This window comes from Hyla sarda, chromosome 6, assembly GCF_029499605.1.
Source record: "Hyla sarda isolate aHylSar1 chromosome 6, aHylSar1.hap1, whole genome shotgun sequence".
In the NCBI taxonomy this organism is placed as follows: domain Eukaryota; kingdom Metazoa; phylum Chordata; class Amphibia; order Anura; family Hylidae; genus Hyla; species Hyla sarda.
Window position 1 is genome coordinate 71867937 of NC_079194.1, and position 23126 is coordinate 71891062.

Genomic DNA, 23126 nt, shown 5'->3' on the forward strand with positions numbered 1-23126 from the left:
AGTTATAGGGGTCAGAAAATGACATTTTTAAACGTATACATTTTCCTGCATGTAGTTATGATTTTTTCCAGAAGTACGACAAAATCAAACCTATATAAGTAGGATATCATTTTAACCGTATGGACCTACAGAATAATGATAGGTTTTCATTTTTACCGAAATATGCACTGCGCAGAAACGGAAACCCCCAAAAGTTACAAAATGGCGTTTTTTCTTTGATTTTGTCACACAATGATTTTTTTTTTCCGTTTCGCCGTGCATTTTTTGGGTAAAATGACTAATGTCACTGCAAAGTAGAATTGGCGACGCAAAAAATAAGCCCTAATATGGATTTTTAGGTGGAAAATTGAAAGGGTTATGATTTTTAAAAGGTAAGGAGGAAAAAACGAAAGTGCAAAAACGGAAAAACCCTGAATCCTTAAGGGGTTAATTCCCCTTGCTGTGTCTTCTTGTGTAATGCAGCACGGGGAGTGTGAAGTGAGATTTCTGAACCTAAGGGGCGTGGCTTAATTATCTGCAGACATGCGATCTCGGGCTCTGCCTTCGTTCAGAGACATATGAGGGGGGCGTGGCCGTTTTGTGTGTGGCACGTGATGCACTGCTCCTGGGGAGAGACAGGACCCCATAGAGGAGATTAGTGTTGAGCGGCATAGCCAATATTCAAATTTGCGATTCTTCGCGAATATATGGACGAATATTCGTCATATATTCGCTAAATTTGCATATTCGTAATATTCGCGTTATATTTTCACATATGCGAAAATTCGCACGCCAGTCTCACACAGTAGTATTAGAGCCTTCTTTACACCACACAAGCTGGAAGCAGAGAGGGGTGATCACTGTGATGTGTACTGTAAAAAAAAAAAATAATAATAAAATTCGTATTGCGAGTATTCGCAAGGAACACTTGAGGAGATCACAGGGAGTCCCAGCGGTGGGATCTCACACAATCCTTTGGATTTGGTACTTCTCCTTTAAGGGGTTAAGGCTGCAATCACACATGTAGATTCTGAGTAGGAAATAAACATCAGTTTCTCCTTTATTTTTCCCATTTCCACTTCGACTCCAAAACTTCAGCCGTGATTCCAGGATTCTGCACCTCTCACAGACCAGATGACAGCCTGATCACGTGACTCGCCTCCCTCCCTGGGATAGTTCATGCTCCATACCCCGGATCAAACCACTGCCGAGTGAGGGGGAGCGCTATTGTTTTCCATGGTGTGCTCTTTTACTGGAACATATTTTCTCTCTCAATGTAATCACGGTATCCTCCCCTAATTACGGCAGTAGACTTGTCCTATACTACACCGACATTCGGCCCTAATTCCTCCTCCCCTCTCCTTTCCCTCAGCTGATTGGGTCCTGTGAAGTGACCTATGCGGACGTGCTGCAGTGCAGGAGGTAAGTGCCCGGGGCAGGGCGGAGCCTCAGGGGGCGGAAACAACAATGTGACAGGAAGGACGGCAGCTGGCAGAGGTGAGAGGCAGCGGAGGAAAGGGACGTGCACCTGGGACAGCGGCGGTGAGTGTCCGGGGACTGACGTCTATACAGGGACACAGTGCTCCCTCCAGCCTGGGCCACAAGTTGGGGGGTCGGTGCAGTGACACATGTTGTGGGGGGATCGGTGCAGTGACACATGTTGGGGGGGATCGGTGCAGTGACACATGTTAGGGGGGATCGGTGCAGTGACACATGTTGGGGGGGGGGATCGGTGCAGTGACACATGTTGGGGGGGGGGGGATCGGTGCAGTGACACATGTTGGGGGGGGGGGATCGGTGCAGTGACACATGTTGGGGGGGGGGATCGGTGCAGTGACACATGTTGGGGGGGGGATCGGTGCAGTGACACATGTTGGGGGGGGGATCGGTGCAGTGACACATGTTGGGGGGGGGGATCGGTGCAGTGACACATGTTGGGGGGGGGATCGGTGCAGTGACACATGTTGGGGGGGGGATCGGTGCAGTGACACATGTTGGGGGGGATCGGTGCAGTGACACATGTTGGGGGGGATCGGTGCAGTGACACATGTTGGGGGGGATCGGTGCAGTGACACATGTTGGGGGGGATCGGTGCAGTGACACATGTTGGGGGGGGATCGGTGCAGTGACACATGTTGGGGGGGGGATCGGTGCAGTGACACATGTTGGGGGGGGGGATCGGTGCAGTGACACATGTTGGGGGGGGGGATCGGTGCAGTGACACATGTTGGGGGGGGGGATCGGTGCAGTGACACATGTTGGGGGGGGGGATCGGTGCAGTGACACATGTTGGGGGGGGGGATCGGTGCAGTGACACATGTTGGGGGGGGGGATCGGTGCAGTGACACATGTTGGGGGGGGGGATCGGTGCAGTGACACATGTTGGGGGGGGATCGGTGCAGTGACACATGTTGGGGGGGGGGATCGGTGCAGTGACACATGTTGGGGGGGGGGATCGGTGCAGTGACACATGTTGGGGGGGGGGGATCGGTGCAGTGACACATGTTGGGGGGGGGATCGGTGCAGTGACACATGTTGGGGGGGGGATCGGTGCAGTGACACATGTTGGGGGGGGGGATCGGTGCAGTGACACATGTTGGGGGGGGGGGATCGGTGCAGTGACACATGTTGGGGGGGGGGGATCGGTGCAGTGACACATGTTGGGGGGGGGGGGATCGGTGCAGTGACACATGTTGGGGGGGGGGGGGATCGGTGCAGTGACACATGTTGGGGGGGGGGGATCGGTGCAGTGACACATGTTGGGGGGGGGGGATCGGTGCAGTGACACATGTTGGGGGGGGGGGATCGGTGCAGTGACACATGTTGGGGGGGGGGGATCGGTGCAGTGACACATGTTGGGGGGGGGGGGGATCGGTGCAGTGACACATGTTGGGGGGGGGGGGATCGGTGCAGTGACACATGTTGGGGGGGGGGGGATCGGTGCAGTGACACATGTTGGGGGGGGGGGATCGGTGCAGTGACACATGTTGGGGGGGGGGGATCGGTGCAGTGACACATGTTGGGGGGGGGATCGGTGCAGTGACACATGTTGGGGGGGGGGGATCGGTGCAGTGACACATGTTGGGGGGGGGGGGATCGGTGCAGTGACACATGTTGGGGGGGGGGGATCGGTGCAGTGACACATGTTGGGGGGGGGGATCGGTGCAGTGACACATGTTGGGGGGGGGGATCGGTGCAGTGACACATGTTGGGGGGGGGATCGGTGCAGTGACACATGTTGGGGGGGGGGGGGTCGGTGCAGTGACACATGTTGGGGGGGGGGGTCGGTGCAGTGACACATGTTGGGGGGGGGGGTCGGTGCAGTGACACATGTTGGGGGGGGGGTCGGTGCAGTGACACATGTTGGGGGGGGATCGGTGCAGTGACACATGTTGGGGTGGGATCGGTGCAGTGACACATGTTGGGGATCGGTGCAGTGACACATGTTGGGGGGGGGGGGATCTGAGCACACGTTTTGCTATACACATGTTTATTCCCTTTGTGTATATTGGAACTAAATCTAAAAGGGGAGGGAAAAAAAAAGCAAATAATGTGACATAATATCACACCAAACTCCAAAATGGGCTGGACAAAATTATTGGCACCCTTTTAAAATTGTGGATAAGTAAGATTTTCAAGCATGTGATGCTCCTTTTAAACTCCCCTGGGGCAAGTAACAGGTGTGGGCAATGTAAAAATCACATCTGAAAGCAGATAAAAAGGAGAGAAGTTCACTTAGTCTTTGCATTCTGTGTCTGTGTGCCACACTAAGCATGGACAGCAGAAAGATGAGAAGAGAACTGTCTGAGGACTTGAGAACCAAAAATGTGGAAAAATATCAACAATCTCAAGGTTACAAGTCCATCTCCAGAGATCTAGATTTGCCTTTGTCCACAGTGCGCAACGTTATCAAGAAGTTTGCAACCCATGGCACTGTAGCTAATCTCCCTGGGCGTGGACAGAAGAGAAAAATCGATGAAAGGTATCAACGCAGGATAGTCCGGATGGTGGATAAGCAGCACCAAACAAGTTCCAAAGATATTCAAGCTGTCCTGCAGGCTCAGGAAGCATCAGTGTCAGCGCGAACTATTCGTCAACATTTAACCCAATAACGACCACGGACGAGTATAGACGTCCAGGTTGGCGGCTGTTCCCGCACCTGGACGTCTATACTCGTCCATTATTCTCGTGGATGCTGCCCAGTTCACCCACGAGATCGCGGCAGGGTCTCGGCTGTATCACACAGCCGGGACCCTGCTGCACTGCCAGGACCGAAGTAAACTTCGGTCCCGGCAGTTTTAACCCTTACAGCCGCGGGCTGTAAGTGTTATGACAGAGGGAGGGGGCTCCCTCTGTCTCCTCTGCAGCACCCCGCATTGCGATCGTGGGGTGCTGTGTGTGGCCGCGGCTGGCCGGGACCTGCCGCACTGCCGGGAGTGAAGTTCACTCCCGACAGTTTAACCCTTACAGCCGCGGTCAGAAGTGAGCTCCCTCTGTCTCTCCTGAAGCACCCCGGAGCATCGCGGGGTGCTGCTGCATACCTGGGCAGCCGGGGGTCCTACAAATGCCCCCCAAATGATGCATTTGTGAAAAATTGCAAATTTCGAATTTTTAACACTGACTTTGTAATAATTCCTGCCAAAAAACTATGGTGTTAAAATACTCACTGTACCCCCTAGCGAATACCTTGAGGGGTCTAGTTTTTAAAATGGGGTCTTTTGGGGGGATGTTCCTATGTTCTACTACCTTTTTAATTTCTGCAAACCTTGCATAGCACACAAAAAAATATGTAATTTTCAAAATGTCAAGTTAAATTGTTAAGCTTCTAACTAATTTAAAATGTTAATTAACCCCTTCCCGACCTATGACATACAAGTACGTCATGAACATTTTTGCCGCTACTCGCGGCATCCCGCAGCGCCCGGTAGGATGGTGGCTATCACTGATAGCCAGCCATCTTACCATGTGACCACGGGGGGTTTCATCCCACACCCCCCCCCCCCCCCAGCGATCGCTGCTATCAGCTGGTCAAATCTGACTAGCTGATAGCAGCGTTTCGCTATCAGAATACTTAGCAGCGCGGTGTGTGAGTCCGGATCACGGGGATCGGGACACACACCGCTCTGCTAAGTGTCCCTGACTCGTCCCCCGGCGTCACTTACCCGGCCATGCGGTGTCCCGAGTGGTCCCGGCGTGAGCGGCGTCCTCCAGGCGGTCCCGGCGGTGGTGCGTCCCGGCGGTGAGTTTCCGGCAGCAGTGCGGCATCTTCATTGGCAGCAGTGAGATCGCCGTAAAGCGATCTCACTGCTGCCTCTGGTAGTTTTAAAACTGCAACTCCCAGCATGCCCAGACAGCCTTTGGCTTTCTGGGCATGCTGGGAGTTGTAGTTTTGCAACATCTGGAGGTCCACAGTTTGGAGACCACTGTATAATGGTCTCCAATCTGTGCTCTTCCAGATGTTGCAAAACTACCAATCTCAGCATGCTCAGTCTGTCCAGGCATGCTGGGAGTTGTAGTTCTTTAACATCTGGAAGAGCACAGATTGGAGACCATTATACAGTGGTCTCCAAACTGTGGACCTCCAGATGTTGCAAAACTACAACTCCCAGCATGCCCAGACTGCCCAAGCATGCTGAAAGTTGTAGTTCGGCAACATCTGATCCTTCAGATATTGCCGAACTACAACTTCCAGCATGCCTGGGCATGCGTGGAGTTGTAGTTTTGCAACAACTGGAGGCACACTAGTTGGGAAACATTGTCCGTTTCCTACCTCAGTTCCTCCAGCTGTTGCAGTTGTTGCAAAACTATAACTCCCAGCATGCACTGACAGACCATGCATGCTGGGAGTTGTAGGTTTGCAACAGCTGGAGGCACACTAGTTTGGAAACACTAAGTTTGGTTGCAAAACACTTGAAAGTTTATTACTTAACTTAGTGTTTCCAAACCAGTGTGCCTCCAGCTGTTGCGAAACTACAACTCCCAGCATGCACGGACAGCCAAAGGGCATGCTCGGAGTTTGCAACTGCTGGATGTTTGCCCCCCCCCCCCCTCCCCCCAATGTGAATGTACAGGGTACACTCACATGGGCGGAGGTTTACAGTGAGTGCTGCAAGTTTGAGATGGCGCAAATATTGCGCTGCAGCTCAAACTTCCAGCGGCAAACTTGCTGTGAACCTCTGCCCATGTGACTGTACCCTAAAAACACTACACTACACTAACACTAACCTAAAATAAAAAGTAAAAAACACTACATATACACATACCCCTACACAGCCCCCCTCCCCAAAAAAAATGAAAAACGTCTGGTACGCTACTGTTTCCAAAACGGAGCCTCCAGCTGTTGCAAAATAACAATTCCCAGTATTGCCAAACAGCCATTGACTGTCCAGGCATGCTGGGAGTTTTGCAACAGCTGGAGGCACCCTGTTTGGGAATCATTGGCATAGAATACCCCTAAGTCCAGCCCTATGCAAATCCCTAATTTAGGCCTCAGATGCGCATGGCGCTCTCTCACTTTGGAGCCCTGTCATATTTCAGGGCAACAGTTTTGGGACACATATCGGGGTATCGCCGTACTCGGGAAAAATTGCCTTACAAATTTTGGGGGGCTTTTTCTTCTTTAACCCCTTATGAAAAGGTGAAGTTGGGGTCTACACCAGCATGTTAGTGTAAAAAAATAAATTTTTTACACTGACATGCTGGTGTTGCCCTATACTTTTCATTTTCACAAGAGGTAAAAGGGGAAAAAAGACCCTCTAAATTTGTAATGCAATTTCTCCCGAGTACGGAGATACCCCATATGTGGGCGCAAAGTGCTCTGGGGGCGCACAACAAGGCCCAGAAGGGAGAGTGCACCATGTACATTTGAGGTGTTTTGCACAGGGATGGCTGATTGTTACAGCAGTTCTGACAAACGCAAAACAATAAATATCCATATGTGACCCCATTTTGGAAACTACACCCCTCACGTAATGTAATAAGGGGTGCAGTGAGCATTTACACCCCACTGGTGTATGACAGATTTTTGGAACAGTGGTCTGTGAAAATGAAAAATAAAATTTTTCATTTGCACAGTCCACTGTTTCAAATATCTGTCAAACGCCAGTGGGGTGTAAATGCTCACTGCACCCCTTATTAAATTCCATGAGGGGTGTAGTTTCCAAAATGGGGTCACATGTGGGGGGGGGGTCCACTGTTCTGGCACCATAGGGGCTTCCTAAATGGGACATGCCCCCCAAAAACCCTTTCAGAAAAACTCACTCTCCAAAATCCCATTGTCGCTCCTTCCCTTCTGAGCCCTCTACTGCGCCCGCCGAATAATTTACATACGCATATGAGGTATTTCCTTACTCGAGAGAAATTGGGTTACAAATTTTAGGGTGATTTCTCTCCTTTTACCCCTTGTAAAAATTTAAAAATTGGGTCTACAAGAACATGCGAGTGTAAAAAATGAAGATTTTGAATTTTCTCCTTCACTTTGCTGCTATTCCTGTGAAACACCTAAAGGGTTAAAACACTTACTGAATGTCATTTTGAATACTTTGGGGGGTGCAGTTTTTATAATGGGGTCATTTATGGGGTATTTCTAATATGAAGACCCTTAAAATCCACTTCCAACCTGAACTGGGCCCTGAAAAAGTACGATTTTGAAAATCTTGAGAAAAATTGGAAAATTGCTGCGGAACTTTGAAGCCCTCTGATGTCTTCCAAAAGTAAAAACTTGTCAATTTTTTGATGCAAACATAAAGTAGACATATTGTATATGTGAATCAATATATAATTTATTTGGAATATCCATTTTCCTTTCAAGCAGAGACTTTCAAAGTTAGAAAAAATGCTAAATTTTCATGAAATTTTTAGATTTTTTACCAAGAAAGGATGCAAATATCAGTGGAATTTTACCGATAACATAAAGTAGAATATGTCACGAAAAAACAATCTCGGAATCAGAATGATTATTCATGTTTAAAGTGACAGTGGTCAGATTTTCAAAAAATGCCCAGGTCCTGAAGGTGAAAATGGGCTGGGTCATGAACGGGTTAAAAACAAAAAAAAAATGACGTCAAAATAAAGTAGACATCTGAAAGTATAAGTTTCATAAACTATTTGGTCAGTATGTATAAATATATGCAACCTATTAGTGTTAAAATGGCAGGAGACCCAGGAGGACCCCACTGCTGACACAGAGACATAAAAAAGCAAGACTACAAATTGCCAAAATGAACTTGAGTAAGCCAAAATCCTCCTGGGAAAACGTCTTGTGGACAGATGAGACCAAGATAGAGCTTTTTGGAAAAGCACATAATTCTACTGTTTACCGAAAATGGAATGAGGCCTAAAAAGAAAAGAACACAGTACCTACAGTGAAATATGGTGGAGGTCAATGATGTTTTGCTGCCTCTGGCACTGGGGGCCTTGAATGTGTACAAGGAATCATGAAATCTGAGGATTACCAATGGATTTGGGGTCGCACTGTACAGCCCAGTGTCAGAAAGCTGGGTTTGCGTCCGAGATCTTGGGTCTTCCAGCAGGACAATGGGGGAGATTTATCAAAACCTGTCCAGAGAAAAGTTGCTCAGTTGCCCATAGCAACCAGATTGCTTCTTTCATTTTTAACAAGGCCTCTGCAAAATTAAAGAAGCGATCTGATTGGTTGCTATGGGCAACTTTTAGTCTGCGCAGGTTTTGATAAACCTCCCCCAATGACCTCAAACATACGTCAAAAAGCCCCCAGAAATGGATGGCCACAAAGCGCTGGAGAGTTGTGAAGTGGCAGCAATGAGTCCAGATCTAAATCCCATTGATCACCTGTGGAGTGATCTTAAAATTTCTGTTGGGAAAAGGCGCCTTCCAAGAGAGACCTGGAGCAGTTTGCAAAGGAAGAGTGGTCCAACATTCCGGCTGAGAGGTCTAAGAAGCTTATTGATGGTTATAAGAAGCGACAGATTTCAGTTTTTTTTTTTTTTCCCCCCAAAGGGTGTGCAACCAAATATTGAGTTAAGGGTGCCATCATGTCCAATTTGCTTTTTTAGGTTTAGTTCCAATCTATACAAAGGGAATAAATGTGTGTAAAGCAAAACATGTGTTACTGCAATCCTTTTCTGTGAGAAATACTTCATTTCTTCATGCCAACACTTACGGCCATGACTGTAGATGCAGCCATAAGATACGTTATGGCTGTGATCTCTAAACTGTGGACCTCCCAGATGTTGCAAAATTACAACTCTTAGCATGCTGGGTTTAGCAACATCTGGAGGTCCACAGTTTAGGCACCACTGTATATAGGGTGTTGATTAATATATATTTTTATTAGCAAGAGCTAGGGGATGCAACTTAAGTTGCACAGAGCTGCAAAAGTAGTAAAGTAGTGTGTGTGTTGTGTACAGTAGTGACTTTTAGTAGTGCGCCGCATGGGGGAGGAGATGTCCAGTAGTTTGGTCTTGTTCGGTTCCCCCACCCTCAGTAGTCCGGGCAGAGCGGTCGAACAATGCTGGGACCGGCGCCGAAGGTCTCTTACCGGCAGTGATCCTCCACTGTGCAGCGGCGATCCTGCTATTGCCAGGTGAGTTTTTGCCTAGAAACATCTAGAGGGCCACGGCTTAGTTTGCTCTAAACAGTAGCCCTCCAGATGTTGCAAAACTACAACTCCCAGCATGCCCAGACAGCCATTTTCTGTTTGGGCTTGCTGGGATTTGTAGTTTTGCAAGATTTACAGGGGTAAAGTTTGGAGGTCAGTGTGCATTGGTCTCTAAACCGTGGCCCTCTAAATCTTGCAAAACTACAACTCCCAGCATGCACGAACAGTAAACGGCTTTCTGGGCATGCTTGGGGTTGTAGTTGCGCAACCACTGGAGGCATGCTGGTTGAAAAATACTGAGTTAGGTAGCAGAACCTAACTCAAGGTTTTCCAACCATTGTGCCTCCAGCTGTTGCGCAACTACAACGCCCAGCATGTCCAGACAGCCGTTTGTTCGTGCATGCTGGGAGTTGTAGTTTTGCAACAGCTGGAGGTTTGCCTCCCCATGTGAATGCACAGGGTACATTGACACGGTGGGGGTTATCAGTGAGTTTCCTGCCTTAAGTATGAGCTGCGGCAAATTTTCCGCTGCAGCTCAAACTCCTAGCGGTAAACTCACCTTAAACCCCTAAAAACACTACAATACACTGTACTAACAGGAAATAAAGGGTAAAACACTACATACACACCCTTACACTGCCCCCCCCCCCCCTAATAAAAATGTTTAAAAAAAAAAAAATGTATCGTACAGCAGTGTTTCCGAAATGGAGCCTCCAGCTGTTGCTAAACAACAACTCCCAGCATTTCAAGACAGCCACTGACTGTCCAGGCATGCTGGGAGTTTAGCAACAGCAAGTGATTGCCAGTTTGGGAATCACTGGCATATAATTTTTTTTTTTTTTGTAGCGGAGGCAATTGTAACGCTTTCATCTGGGTACATCTCTATGCAAATCCCTAATTTAGGCCTCAACTGCGCATGATGCTCTCTCACTTCTGAGCCCTGTCGTATTAGGGCCACGTATGGTGTATTTCCATACTCTGAAGCAATTTCACTACAAATTTTTGGGGGCTTTTTCTCCTTTTACCCCTTATGAAAAGGAAAAGTTGGGGTCTACACCAGCATGTTAGTGTAAAAAAAATTAAATGTTTTACACTAACATGCCGGTGTTGTCCTTTACTTTTCATTTTCAAAATTTGTTATGCAATTTCTCTTGAGTACAGTGGTCCCTCAAGTTACAATATTAATTGGTTCCAGGACGACCATTGTATGTTGGGACCATAACTCTATGGAAACCTGGTAATTGGTTCTGAAGCCACCAAAATGTCATCCAAAAATAGGAAAAGGTGAGGATTAAAGAAAAATAAGTAGATAACTAATACAGATAAAGCAAGTCCATACATACAAAAGTAAGAAAGATCTGCTGGGAGCTGTAAATCACCGTCTATGTCAGTGTTTCCCAACCAGGATGCCTCCAACTGTTGCAAAACTACAACTCCCAGCATGCCCAGACAGCCGTTGGCTGTCCGGGCATGCTGGGAGTTGTAGTTTTGCCACAGCTGGAGGCACCCTGGTTACGAAACAATGGTTTTTGTAGAGGACAGGAGCTTCTTCAGGGTCCTATACAGTACACCCAGTGTCCCAAATGGAGCCACCCTTACCTGGTGTCCAAAGGAGCAGCTAACCCTGGCACAGATAAGGAGTAGTACAGAACTTGTAGTTCCTGTACTGTAGGGGGCGCTACCAGACAGACAGTCAGTGCATGCACTTCAGCAATACAGGTGTTTTACCAGTGAATGCCCATTCTGATTGGTCAGTTCTTCCACGTGACACGTTTCACAGATCTGGACTGTCTGTAGCATTGTATGTTGAGTCTGGTTTCAAGTTACAATGGTCCAGAAAAGACCATTGTATGTTGAAACTATTGTATGTTGAGGCCTTTGTAAGTTGAGGGATCACTGTATGGATATACCCCATATGTGGACATAAAATGCTCTGCGGGCGCACAACAAGGCTCAGGAGTGAGAGCGCACTATGTACATTTGAGGCCTAAATTGGTGATTTGCACAGGGGTGGCTGACTTTATAGAGGTTCTGACATAAACGCAAAAAATAAATACCCATGTGTGACCCCCATTATGGAAACTACACCCCTCACGGAACGTAACAAGTGGTATAGTGAGCAATAATACCCCACAGGTGTTTGATGAATTTTCGTTAAAGTTGGATGGGAAAAATGAGAAAAAAAAATTTCACAAAAATGCTGGTGTTACCCTACATTTTTCATTTTAACAAGGGGAAAATAGGAAAAAAGCCCCCTCTCCCCTCAAAATTTGTAACACCATTTCTTCTGAGTATACAAATACCTCATGTAGATATAAAGTGCTCTGCGGGCACACTACAATGCTCAGAAGAGAAGGAGCGCCATTGGGCTTTTGGAGAGAAAATTTGTCTAGAATTGAAGGCCAAGTGAGTTTATAAAGCCCGTATGTTGCCAGAACAGTGGACCATTTTGGAAACTACACCCCTCACGTAATAAGGGGGGTACAGTGAGCATTTACACCCCACACGTGTCTGACTTTTTTTTATTTTTTTATTTTTTTTCCAACAGTCGTTCATTAAATTAAGATTTTTCATGTGCACAGCCCACTGTTCCAAAGTTATGTCAGACACCTGTGGGGTGTAAATTAGAGATGAGCGAACTTGCAGTAAATTTGATTCGTCACGAACTTCTCGGCAGTTGATGACTTTTCCTGCATAAATTAGTTCAGCTTTCAAGTGCTCCGGTGGGCTGGAAAAGGTGGATACAGTCCTAGGAGACTCTTTCCTAGGAATGTATCCACCTTTTCCAGCCCACCAGAGCACCTGAAGGCTGAACTAATTTACGCAGGATAAGTTATCAACTGCCGAGCCGAGAACTTTGTGACGAATCAAATTTACTGTAAGTTCGCTCATCTCTAGTGTAAATGCTCACTGCACCCCTTATTACATTCTGTGTAGTTTCCAAAATTGTGTGTGTGGGGGTTCCACTGTTCTGGCACCATGGGGGCTTTGTAAACCCGACTACTAGTTTAAACAAATTCTCTCTCCAAAAGCTCAATAGCGCTCCTTCACTTCTGAGCATTGTAGTGAGCTCGCAGAGCACTTTACATGCACATATGGCTTATTTCCATATTCAGAAGAAATGGTGTTACAAATTTTGGGGGGAATTTTCTCCTATTACCCTCTGTAAAAATGTCAAATTTGGGGAAAAAACTGCATTTTAATGAAAAAAAAATACATACATTTTCATTTACACATCCAATTTTAACGAAAAGTCTTCAAAGCCCTGTGGGGTGTTAGGGCTCAATGTACCCCTTGTTATGTTCCTTGAGGGGTGTAGTTTACAAAATAGTATGCCATGTGGGTTTTTTATTTTTGCTGTTCTGGCACCATAGGGGCTTACTAAATGCGACATGCCCCCCCAAAAACCATTACAGAAAACTCACTCTCCAAAATCCCATTGTCGCTCCTTCACTTCTGAGCCCTCTACTGCACCCGCCGAACACTTTACAAATGAGGTATTTCCTTAATCAAGAGAAATTGGGTTACAAATTTTGGGGGGATATCTCTCCTTTTTACTCCTTGTAAAAATTCAAAAAATGGCTCTACAAGAACATGCGAGTGTTTAAAAAAAAAAAAATGATTTTGAATCCTCTCGTTCACTTTGCTGCTATTCCTGTGAAACACCTAAAGGGTTAACACACTTTCTAAATGTCATTTTGAATACTTTGAGGAGTGCAGTTTCTATAATGGGGTCATTTATGGGGTATTTCTCACAGAAAATTTTGAAACATGCTGCTATACTTTGAAGCCCTCTGATGTCTTCAAAAAGTAAAAAAAAAAAGTCAACTTTAAGATGCAAACATAAAGTAGATATATTGTAGTTGTGAATCAAAATATGATTTATTTGGAATGTCTATTTTCCTTACAAGCAGAAAGTTTCAAAGTTAGAAAAATGCAAACTTTTCATGAAATTTTGAGATTTTTCACCAAGAAAGGATGCAAGTAACAACGAAAATTTACCACTATGTTAAAGTAGAATATGTAACGAAAAAACTGTCTCTGAATCAGAATAAAAGGTGAAAGCATCCCAGAGTTATTAACCCCTTAAGGACTCAGCCCATTTTGGCCTTAAGGACTCAGACAATTTAATTTTTACGTTTTCATTTTTTCCTCCTCGCCTTCTAAAAATCATAACTCTTTTATATTTTCATCCACAGACTAGTATGAGGGCTTGTTTTTTGCGCGACCAGTTGTCCTTTGTAATGACATCACTCATTATATCATAAAATGTATGGCGCAACCAAAAAACACTATTTTTGTGGGAAAATTAAAACGAAAAACGCAATTTTGCTATTTTTGGAAGGTTTCGTTTTCACGCCGTACAATTTATGGTAAAAATGACGTGTTCTTTATTCTGAGGGTCAATACGGTTAAAATGATACCCATTATTACATACTTTTATATTATTGTTGCGCTTAAAAAAAATCACAAACTTTTTAACCAAATTAGTACGTTTATTATCCCTTTATTTTGATGACCTATAACTTTTTTATTTTTCTGTATAAGCGGCGGTATGGGGGCTCATTTTTTGCGCCATGATCTGTACTTTTTTTTGATACCACATTTGCATATAAAAAACTTTTAATACATTTTTTTTTTTTTTTAAATAAAATGTATAAAAAAAAAAGTAGGAATTTTGGACTTTTTTAATTTTTTTTCGTTCACGCCGTTAACCGTACGGGATCATTAACATTTTATTTTAATAGTTCGGACATTTACGCACGCGGCGATACCAAATATGTCTATAAAAAAAAATGTACGCTTTTTGGGGGTAAAATAGGAAAAAACGGACGTTTTACTTTTTTATTGGGGGAGGGGATTTTTCACTTTTTTTTTACTTTTACATTTTTTTTAATTTTTTTTACACTTGAATAGTCCCCATAGGGGACTATTCATATCAATACCATGATTGCTAATACTGATCTGTTCTATGTATAGGACATAGAACAGATCAGTATTATCGGCGATCTTCTGCTCTGGTCTGCTCGATCACAGACCAGAGCAGGAGACGCCGGGAGCCGCACGGAGGAAGGAGAGGGGACCTCCGTGCGGCGTTATGAATGATCGGATCCCCGCAGCAGCGCTGCGGGCGATCCGATCATTCATTCAAATCGCACACTGCCGCAGATGCCGGGATCTGTATTGATCCCGGCACCTGAGGGGTTAATGGCGGACGCCCGCGAGATCGCGGGCGTCGGCCATTGCCGGCGGGTCCCTGGCTGCGATCAGCAGCCGGGATCAGCCGCGCATGACACGGGCATCGCTCCGATGCCCGCGATTATGCTTAGGGCGTAAATGTACGTCCTGGTGCGTTAAGTACCACCGCACCAGGACGTACATTTACGTCTTGCGTCCTTAAGGGGTTAATGCTTAAAGTGACAGTGGTCAGATGTGCAAAAAAGGGCTCAGTTTTAAAGGAAAACTGTCAGCTTTCTCCCCCTGTACTAACCAGCGGTACTGGCTGATAGTGTGGGGGACGCTGATCAGTTTGATGCCTACCGTGCCCGTATCCGCTGCGCCGTTCGGCCCTAATCTTCTATTTTCGGGATATGTTAATGAGGTGCAGTAATGAGGCACTCCAACGTCAGTGCCGCTGGGCGGCGCTGCGGCCAGTGGCACTGACGTCAGAGTGCAAGTTAGCACCTCATTAGCATATCCCGAAAATAGAAGATTAGGGCCCAACGGCGCAGCGGATACGGGCACGGTAGGCATCAAACTGATCAGCGTCCCCTACACTACCAGCCAGTACCGCTGGTTAGTGCGGGGGGGGGGGGGGGGGGGGGGTCAAAAGCTGACAGTTTTCCTTTTAAGGTGAAAATAGGCTGAGTCCCTAAAGGGGTTAATGCCTTTTAACCCTTTATATTCTGCCTGCTGCACTTTGTCACCTCTGGCACGGCTATTGCTAATGTACACAGTCACTGATAAAGACCATGAAGTGTTTATTTGCTGTCTGGATGAGCGCGTTGGTTTATGGCCTGAACATTGTCACTCGGTGTCTCCATGTGTCAACTACTGCTCTATGCTTTGTAGGGAAACACAAATCCAGCCTTTTTTTTTTATTTTTTTTTTTTTTTAGGATCTGGGGTAGACACATGCAAAAATGAAGTGGCACTCCTAGTGAAATCAGGGGCAACCTAACAAAACCTGCAAGGAGGAAAAGGGGAACAGTTACCAATAGCAACCAGATTGTTTCTATTTTTTTTATGAGGCTTCTGAAAACTAAAAGAAGCAATCTTATTGGTTGCTATGGGCAACTGCTCCACTTTCCTCTTCACAGGTTTTAAAAAAATGTCTCCCACAGTGTATGAAATCTGCTGAGTGCACACCTCTATATAAACTAGCGAGCCTGTGCGCCCACCTTGTAATCTCCACCAGCTCACGGCAAGCATAAGCTGGTAAGCGCATCCACTCCTGACTGTGCGCCCACCTTGTAATCTCCACCAGCTCACGGCAAGCATAAGCTGGTAAGCGCATCCACTCCTGACTCTGTGCCTCATGATGGAGAAACACTTGCAATGCAAATCTATGGGTTTGTCTCGGTTGCATGCTCAGCCACCCTCTCTTCTCCCTGCTCTCTCTAGCGATCTGGCAAGGTCCAAACACTCAGACTCCGAATGATCAAAACTTTTGCCATGTCATAAGTTTTTTTTTCTTTTTTTTTTTTAAGTGACGGGTACACCTTACTGGAGTGCTCCGGTTAAATGTATTTTTCTTCCATTGTGCCCGTGCTGACAAAAGGAAAATAACAAACTGTAACTCACAGTTGTCACTCCCCCGGTGCGACCTGATCGCTCTTCTGTCTTCTGGACCCGGTCTTCTTCCACATCCTGGAGCCAGACATGTCACGCTTCGCTCAGCTTAAAGGAAAATGGTCATCTTTTCACCCGCACTAAACCCAATACACTGGGTTATAGTGTGGGTGAACAGGAGACATATGAGCGGTTAATGGGTTAAATACATACCTGCACTCCAGAGATCTGTCCCTCTGAAGATCGGCATCCATCTTCAGTGCATTGCGCACTGGAGGCGGGCCAGCTGTCTCAATTTGAATATTCATTGTTGTGGGTCACGTGAGCGCTCACATGACCCCCGACAATGAATATACCCTGAGTGCAGTGTAATGTAACAGGCCCAGGCAGCAGGGGGAAGGTGGGACCCAGGCACAATAACAATGTGCATAGTGTAATTTATTTTCCTTTGTGCAGCCCGGGCACAATGGTAGAAAAAATAGATTTCACCGGAGTAGGACTTTAAACTTAACAGACAAATAGGACTTATACATTTCATATTAATTCAGACTATATGAAATTTATTAGGATAACAGACAAGTTTTTATCATGGTTGGCATGCCTTCATCAGGTTGTACAAAGGGAGCCATGCTGCTTCTAACCTGGGAAAAGATGTCACTCAAGGCTGGTAGGGTGAGGAGCAGCCTCCAGGCACTGCCCTGATATCTATTTTCCCGGATCCTGGCAGCTTTTAACCCCTTAAGGACCCGGGCTTTTTCCGTTTTTTTTCATTTTCAAATTTTCCTCCTTAACTTTAAAAATCATAACTCTTAAAAATGTTCACCTAAAATTATATATAATGGCTTCATTTTTGCGTCACTAATTCTACTTTGTAATGACATTAGTCATTTTACCCAAAAATCTACGGTGAAACGGGAAAAAAAATCAATGTGCGACAAAATTGATGAAAAAACACTATTTTGTAAGTTTTGGGGGCTTCTGTTTTTACGCAGTACATGTTTTGTCAAAAATGATACCTTATCTTTATTCTGTAGGTCCATACGGTTAAAATGATACCCTACTTGTGTAGGTTTGAATTTGTATCACTTCCGAAAAAAATCCTGAATATATGCAGGAAAATTTATACGTTTAAAATGGTCATCTTTTGACCCCAATAACTTTTTTATTTTTCTGTGCTCAGGGCGCTTTGAGGACTCATTTTTTGCGCCGTCATCTGAAGTTTTTAGCGGTACCATTTTTGTTCTGATCAGACTTTTTGATCACTTTTTATTCACTTTTTTGTGGTATAAAAAGTGATCAAAAATGCGCTATTTTGGACTTTGGAATTTTTTGCGCGTACGCCATTGAACGAGCGGTTTAAAAAGTGGTATATTTTTATAATTCGGACATTTCCGCACGCGGCGATACCACATATGTTTATTTTTATTATTATTTACATAATGTTTTTTTTATTTTTGGAAACCCGGGTGATTCAAACTTTTATTAGGGGAAGGGATAATTGAAAGGGTTAATGATTTTTTTACACTTTTCTTATGCAATATTATAGCTCCCATAAGGGGCTATAACATTGCATTAACTGATCTTTTACACTGATTGATCCATCTCCATAGGAATGGATCAATCAGTGTTTTCGGCGATTGAATGCTCAAGCCTGGATCTCAGGCTTGAAGCATTCATTTGGCGATCGGACAGCACAGGAGAAGGTAAGAAGACCTCCTCCTGTGCTACAGCTGTTCAGGATGCCGCGATTATACCGCAGCGATCCCGAACAGCTCCCTGAGCTAACCGGCACATTTTACTTTCGTTTTTAGCCGCGCGGCTCAGCTTTGAGCGTGCGGCTAAAGGGTTAATAGCGCGCGGCACAGCGATCAGTGCCGCGCGCTATTAGAGGCGGGTCCCAGCTTCACTATGACGCCGGGCCCGCCGCGATATAATGCGGGGTCACCGTGTGACCCCGCGCTATATCGTAGGACCGGGACCCAGGACGTACTCATACGTCCTGGGTCCTTAAGAGGTTAAAACAGTTTCTCTTAAATGCCCAAACATTTCAGGGTGCATCAAGCTGTGATCCCGCTCCCTGTCTCTGTTTCATGCAGCTTGTTTGTTCAGTATGAAATCACTGACTATGCTTCAGCAATGTCACAGGAAACCGACCAGGTTTAGCTAAGGGCTGTATTAGATGGTAAATGGTGCCCAGTAGACCCCATTGACTAGTATGGAGTTTGTTGGGTTTCTGCTATGGTGTCTATCATTTTACTGCAAAAAAAATTGTGCTGCATTCAAACTTGTTATAGACCGACTTGGGGAACCACAAGTATCCATTGAAATAAACTGTTCCTTGCCATGTAATGCATTATTATCTGCCCATGCCTACAAACGAAATGCCTTACAGCCGGAATCACACTATATATCCAGAGCTGACACGGACATTACTGGAGTAAACCTGTGTGATCACTAGGACACCTACAAGGACACAGAAGTTGGTGAGGTGGAAATGCTGAATAAGTGGATTTATCAGGTCTCTGTAAACAGAGCTGAAGTGCAGCTCCACTTCTTTCTATTCTGTATTAAAAATCTCTTTTGGTGTTTTATGTTTGCAAAATAAAACAAAAACTCTTTAGTTCAATTGGAAAACTCCCTAAGATCACATTATCTCTGGCCAGAATTCATGCTAGAGATTCCATCATGTAAACCCGGCCTTATCCCAAAAAAGAAAAACAGATCTTCTCAGCTTGTGTTTGTTTCTGATAAATCTATTCTTTCTATTTTAACTTACTCTGGGTGGAGGTTCCAGTTCCCATTAAGGAGAGTCAGTGCTCCCATACATTATCTTACAGGCTACACTATATGGGGGAAATATGCAAATTAGCTCTCCTAATAAATGAAGAAAACTCTGTAGTGACACCTAGAGGTGCTGGCAGACTAGCACCTTATTCTTAGTGCTGTTGATTTGTATTGCCCCACTGCTTGCAGTGTTGTCCCGGATTTCTAGTAACTACCATATTTTTCACCATATAAGACGCTCCGGCTTATAAGACGCACCCAATTTTAAAGCATGTGTGGTAGCCCTTGGGGGGTGTATTGTAGGGACGGTATGATGTTGGTATATGAGGGGTTAATATTAACCCAGTCACTCGTGACGCCAGGGTGAAGGCTGGTATGCTGAATCTGTGTTCCGGCCTATCGCCGCCCTTCCCAGAAGCGATAGGTGCAATGAAATGACTGAAGGTCCACAAGCAGATTTAACTTGAACTTGAATAACTTTACTGCAGTGCTTGCAATATCCGATGTGTAGTATAGTAACAGTCTCATATAACCGTTCTTAGGTTGCTTAGCGACTGGCAGAAGTTGCGGACCTTGCATTAAACTTATAGTCTCTGAATTTAGGGAGTGATGTGCAGATCCGTCCGGATTTAGGGGAAATATTGGGTCTGGTGATACTGCAGAGTGCTTAGGAGATGACTCACTCTATAATTTAGATCATTCAGCCGTTGCCGCAAGGCTCAGGCCTAACTCACTGCGATTACTGCTATACGGGTCTTGCTTGCTTGCTATCTCAGGAACAAGAGAGAGCTAAGATGGCCGCCACTCCCTTATATGGGCAGGGGGGCATGGCGATTTTGATTGGTCTGAACATCTGCCACTCACTTTACATGATATCATGGGATTGCTTACATCACAGGATCTATATACATTGCAAAAACCCAAAATGAGGCTAGAGATACCAAAGTGAGGCCTGGAACGCATCCAAAATGAAGCTTGGAAGGCATCACATGACTCGAAGGCCCTGCGACACCATGGAAACAAGTAATTAACCATTTATATGCAGAAATAATACTATATACATTATTCTATGGATAAATTAGGAATCTATACACTATAATAGAGGCGACTAGGGGCGGACTGACTAACAGATATTACTAAGTCCTAGGGACTCTGGCTGCGGGGAATGAAATGCGGTACTGGGACACCACACATGAAAATCTAGAAAAAAAAAAGATCCTAAACCTTCAACCTGCGGAGCTCCAGATGTTGCAAAACTACAACTCCCAGCATGCCTGGACAGCCACCACTCCGGACCCGTCGCCGCTGCCCTGGATGTTGCCCTCCATCGCTGTCGCCGCGTCCCCGGGGTGTCCCCGTCGCTCCGGAATGTCTCTGCTGCTTGGTATCCTCGCTATCTGTCGCCGCCATCACGTCGTTACGCACGCCGCTCCTATTGGATGACGGGACGTTGTGCGCGACGACGTGATGACGACGGAGGAGAGCGCCGGCCATGCAGGCAGGTAAGGTCCCTCCCGGTGTCCTGTAAGCTGGTCGGGACGCCGCGATTTCACCGCGGCGGTCCCGAACAGCCTGACTGAGCAGCCGGGTTAGTGTCACTTTCACTTCAAACGCGGCGGTCAACTTTGATCGCCATGTCTGAAGGGTTAATACAGGGCATCACCGCGATCGGTGATGTCCTGTATTAGTCGCGGGTCCCGGCCGTTGATGGCCGCAGGGACCGCCGCCATAGGACAGGTATTAATGTGTATTTGCCGTATAAGCCGCACCAACTTTTCCCCCCAATTTTGGGGAAGAAAAAGTGCGTCTTATACGGTGAAAAATACGGTATGTTGTTCTGTGCAGCCCTATTGTTCTGAAGATCACTGGGTGTCTAAGATCACAGACTTTACCCATATGATCTGTCATGTATCTTTGAATATTCTGATGGAATTTTCTCTCTAAAAGGAAACATTTCACAAGTTGTTAACCTACAGTATATTACTGGTGTCGACATTTTATGTAGGGTAAAATTAAGATTTCTCACCATGTCCTCTGGGGCAGAAAATTAGTTTTAAAGTGTTCTGCATCATTTGCTTAAAAGGCTCAAGTAGTCATCGGGCCTGTGGCATCCTAAAATAGTCACGGCACCCAGGGCTGTAATCATGCCTAATTGGCCCGGGCACGGCCAACGTCACTCGTCTGCTCCCTAAAGTCTCATACTAGCTTAGAAGCAGATTTATGCTCAGGGATATTACTGCTTCTGGGCCTACACAAGATTTTTGGTAAAAATAACTGACTTTAACATGCCATGGCTGTCAGTCACATTTGAGTTGGGGTGATTACTGCACAGGGCATCGTGACTACTTTGGGATACCACATGCCCGATGACTACTTGAGCCTCAGCCACTTTTCCTCTGGACAGGTTTTGATAAATCTCCCCCGTACTGTGTAAACATTTCTTACGTCTTATGTACAAACTAATAAACTGAAGCCCGTGTTGCTGCATTCTTTAGATCTTCAGGGCCAAATTTTAGTACAAGGTTTACCTCTGGAGATAAACTTTTATTTGCATGGTCTTTTAAGTCACTTTGGTGGGTTTAGTGATAGAAGTTGTTTGAGTAAAACTGCTTTAGATTGGAGTATAAGTGTATTTAACACTCCTCTTTGAGCAAGTCTCTTACATTTGTCTGTTTTGTGTCCTAGTATTGTCATCATGACCCACCAACTACTGCCCCGTGCCTTGGTTTCTCCTCGTTGGCTTTGGGAGTCTATACGACCAGGCTCATCTCTAAAGGGAACACTTCGAATTCTTGATGCTTCATGGCATCTTCCTAAATCTGGACGTGACGGATGGCGTGAATACAAGGAACGCCATATTCCCGGCGCTTACTTCTTTGACATTGATACTTGCAGTGATCGTACCTCTCCTTATGATCATATGCTCCCCACTGCCGACCAGTTTGCTGAATATGCCGGCCGGCTTGGAGTAGCCAACAACAGTCATGTAGTTGTGTATGATGCAAGCGATTTTGGCTCTTTCAGTGCTCCTCGGCTGTGGTGGATGTTTAGAGTTTTTGGACATCCCCACGTCTCAGTTTTGGATGGTGGTCTTAAGGCCTGGCTAAGAGAAGGACATCCAGTAAACTCTGGGAAGGAGACCCGCCCACAGCCAACAGAGTTCCAAGCAAAGCTGGACACATCCCAAGTGGTGGGACATGAGGAAATGGAAGAGAATGTGGAAAAGAAAAAATTTCAGATGGTGGATGCCAGAGTGGAGGGAAGATTCAGAGGACTTGAACCTGAACCGAGAGAAGGTGAGGTTGGGTTTGTGTTTAGATCTTTGTTCATTTGTCTTTTCTATGCATTTATCAGTAACTTAACTCAATAATTAGTTTTTCTATGATGTTCTTCATTCACACCAAATAGAACTGTGACCTTTCAATGTAGAATTTGTTCCACTTTGTTTGTAAATTTTTTTTATTTTTTTTTAATAATTGAAAAAAGACCCATGCAAATTTATAATGGCTCAGAACAGACAAAAAAATGTCTAAAAGTTAGTTATTTTTAGATAGAACTTGCACCAGGCTTATTTCTAAGCTCATAAAGAAGTATTCCCATCTGATAAACTGATAGCATATAAGCAGAGTATACTATCACTTTATTCTTATGACCATTGGGGATCCCAGAGGGCACCCCCCCACACCAATCATAAAGGGGCTAAAGCTCTGATACTCTGATACGTTGTATCGTCCTGTTTACTGCACAGTAAAGATCCCAGTCATGCTGCTGGATCACTTTCCCTGCACAGCAAGTGCCTGGGTACATGTACAGTGAAAAACAATGGAGGGATGCAGTATTAAACTCTGCAGCCCCTTTATTTTCATGATCAGTGGTGGTTTACAGAATTTATTTTTTATGAACGTGTTAGAAACAGGATTATGTGCCATTAACTTATCTACAGATCAGTGCTGGTTGTCCTACCAAGAGGTGCCGCTCCTTTGGCTGCTGTTAAA

The 23126-nt window shown here is 45.5% G+C and overlaps 1 protein-coding gene across 3 annotated transcripts in view; it reads left to right on the forward strand.

Annotated features, from left to right (window-relative positions):
* The first annotated feature begins 1192 nt into the window (after window positions 1-1192).
* MPST (mercaptopyruvate sulfurtransferase) overlaps window positions 1193-23126 on the forward strand; it is a 28760-nt gene continuing 6826 nt past the window's right edge. The window contains exons 1-2 of one of the 3 annotated variants that reach the window (XM_056524113.1): window positions 1193-1401; window positions 21817-22427. In XM_056524113.1, the coding sequence (XP_056380088.1) occupies window positions 21827-22427 (601 nt within the window). In that variant the 5' untranslated portion in view covers window positions 1193-1401; window positions 21817-21826. Of the gene's footprint in view, window positions 1522-21816; window positions 22428-23126 lie in introns of all 3 variants that reach the window. The other 2 variants (XM_056524112.1, XM_056524114.1) reach the window with 2 other exon arrangements.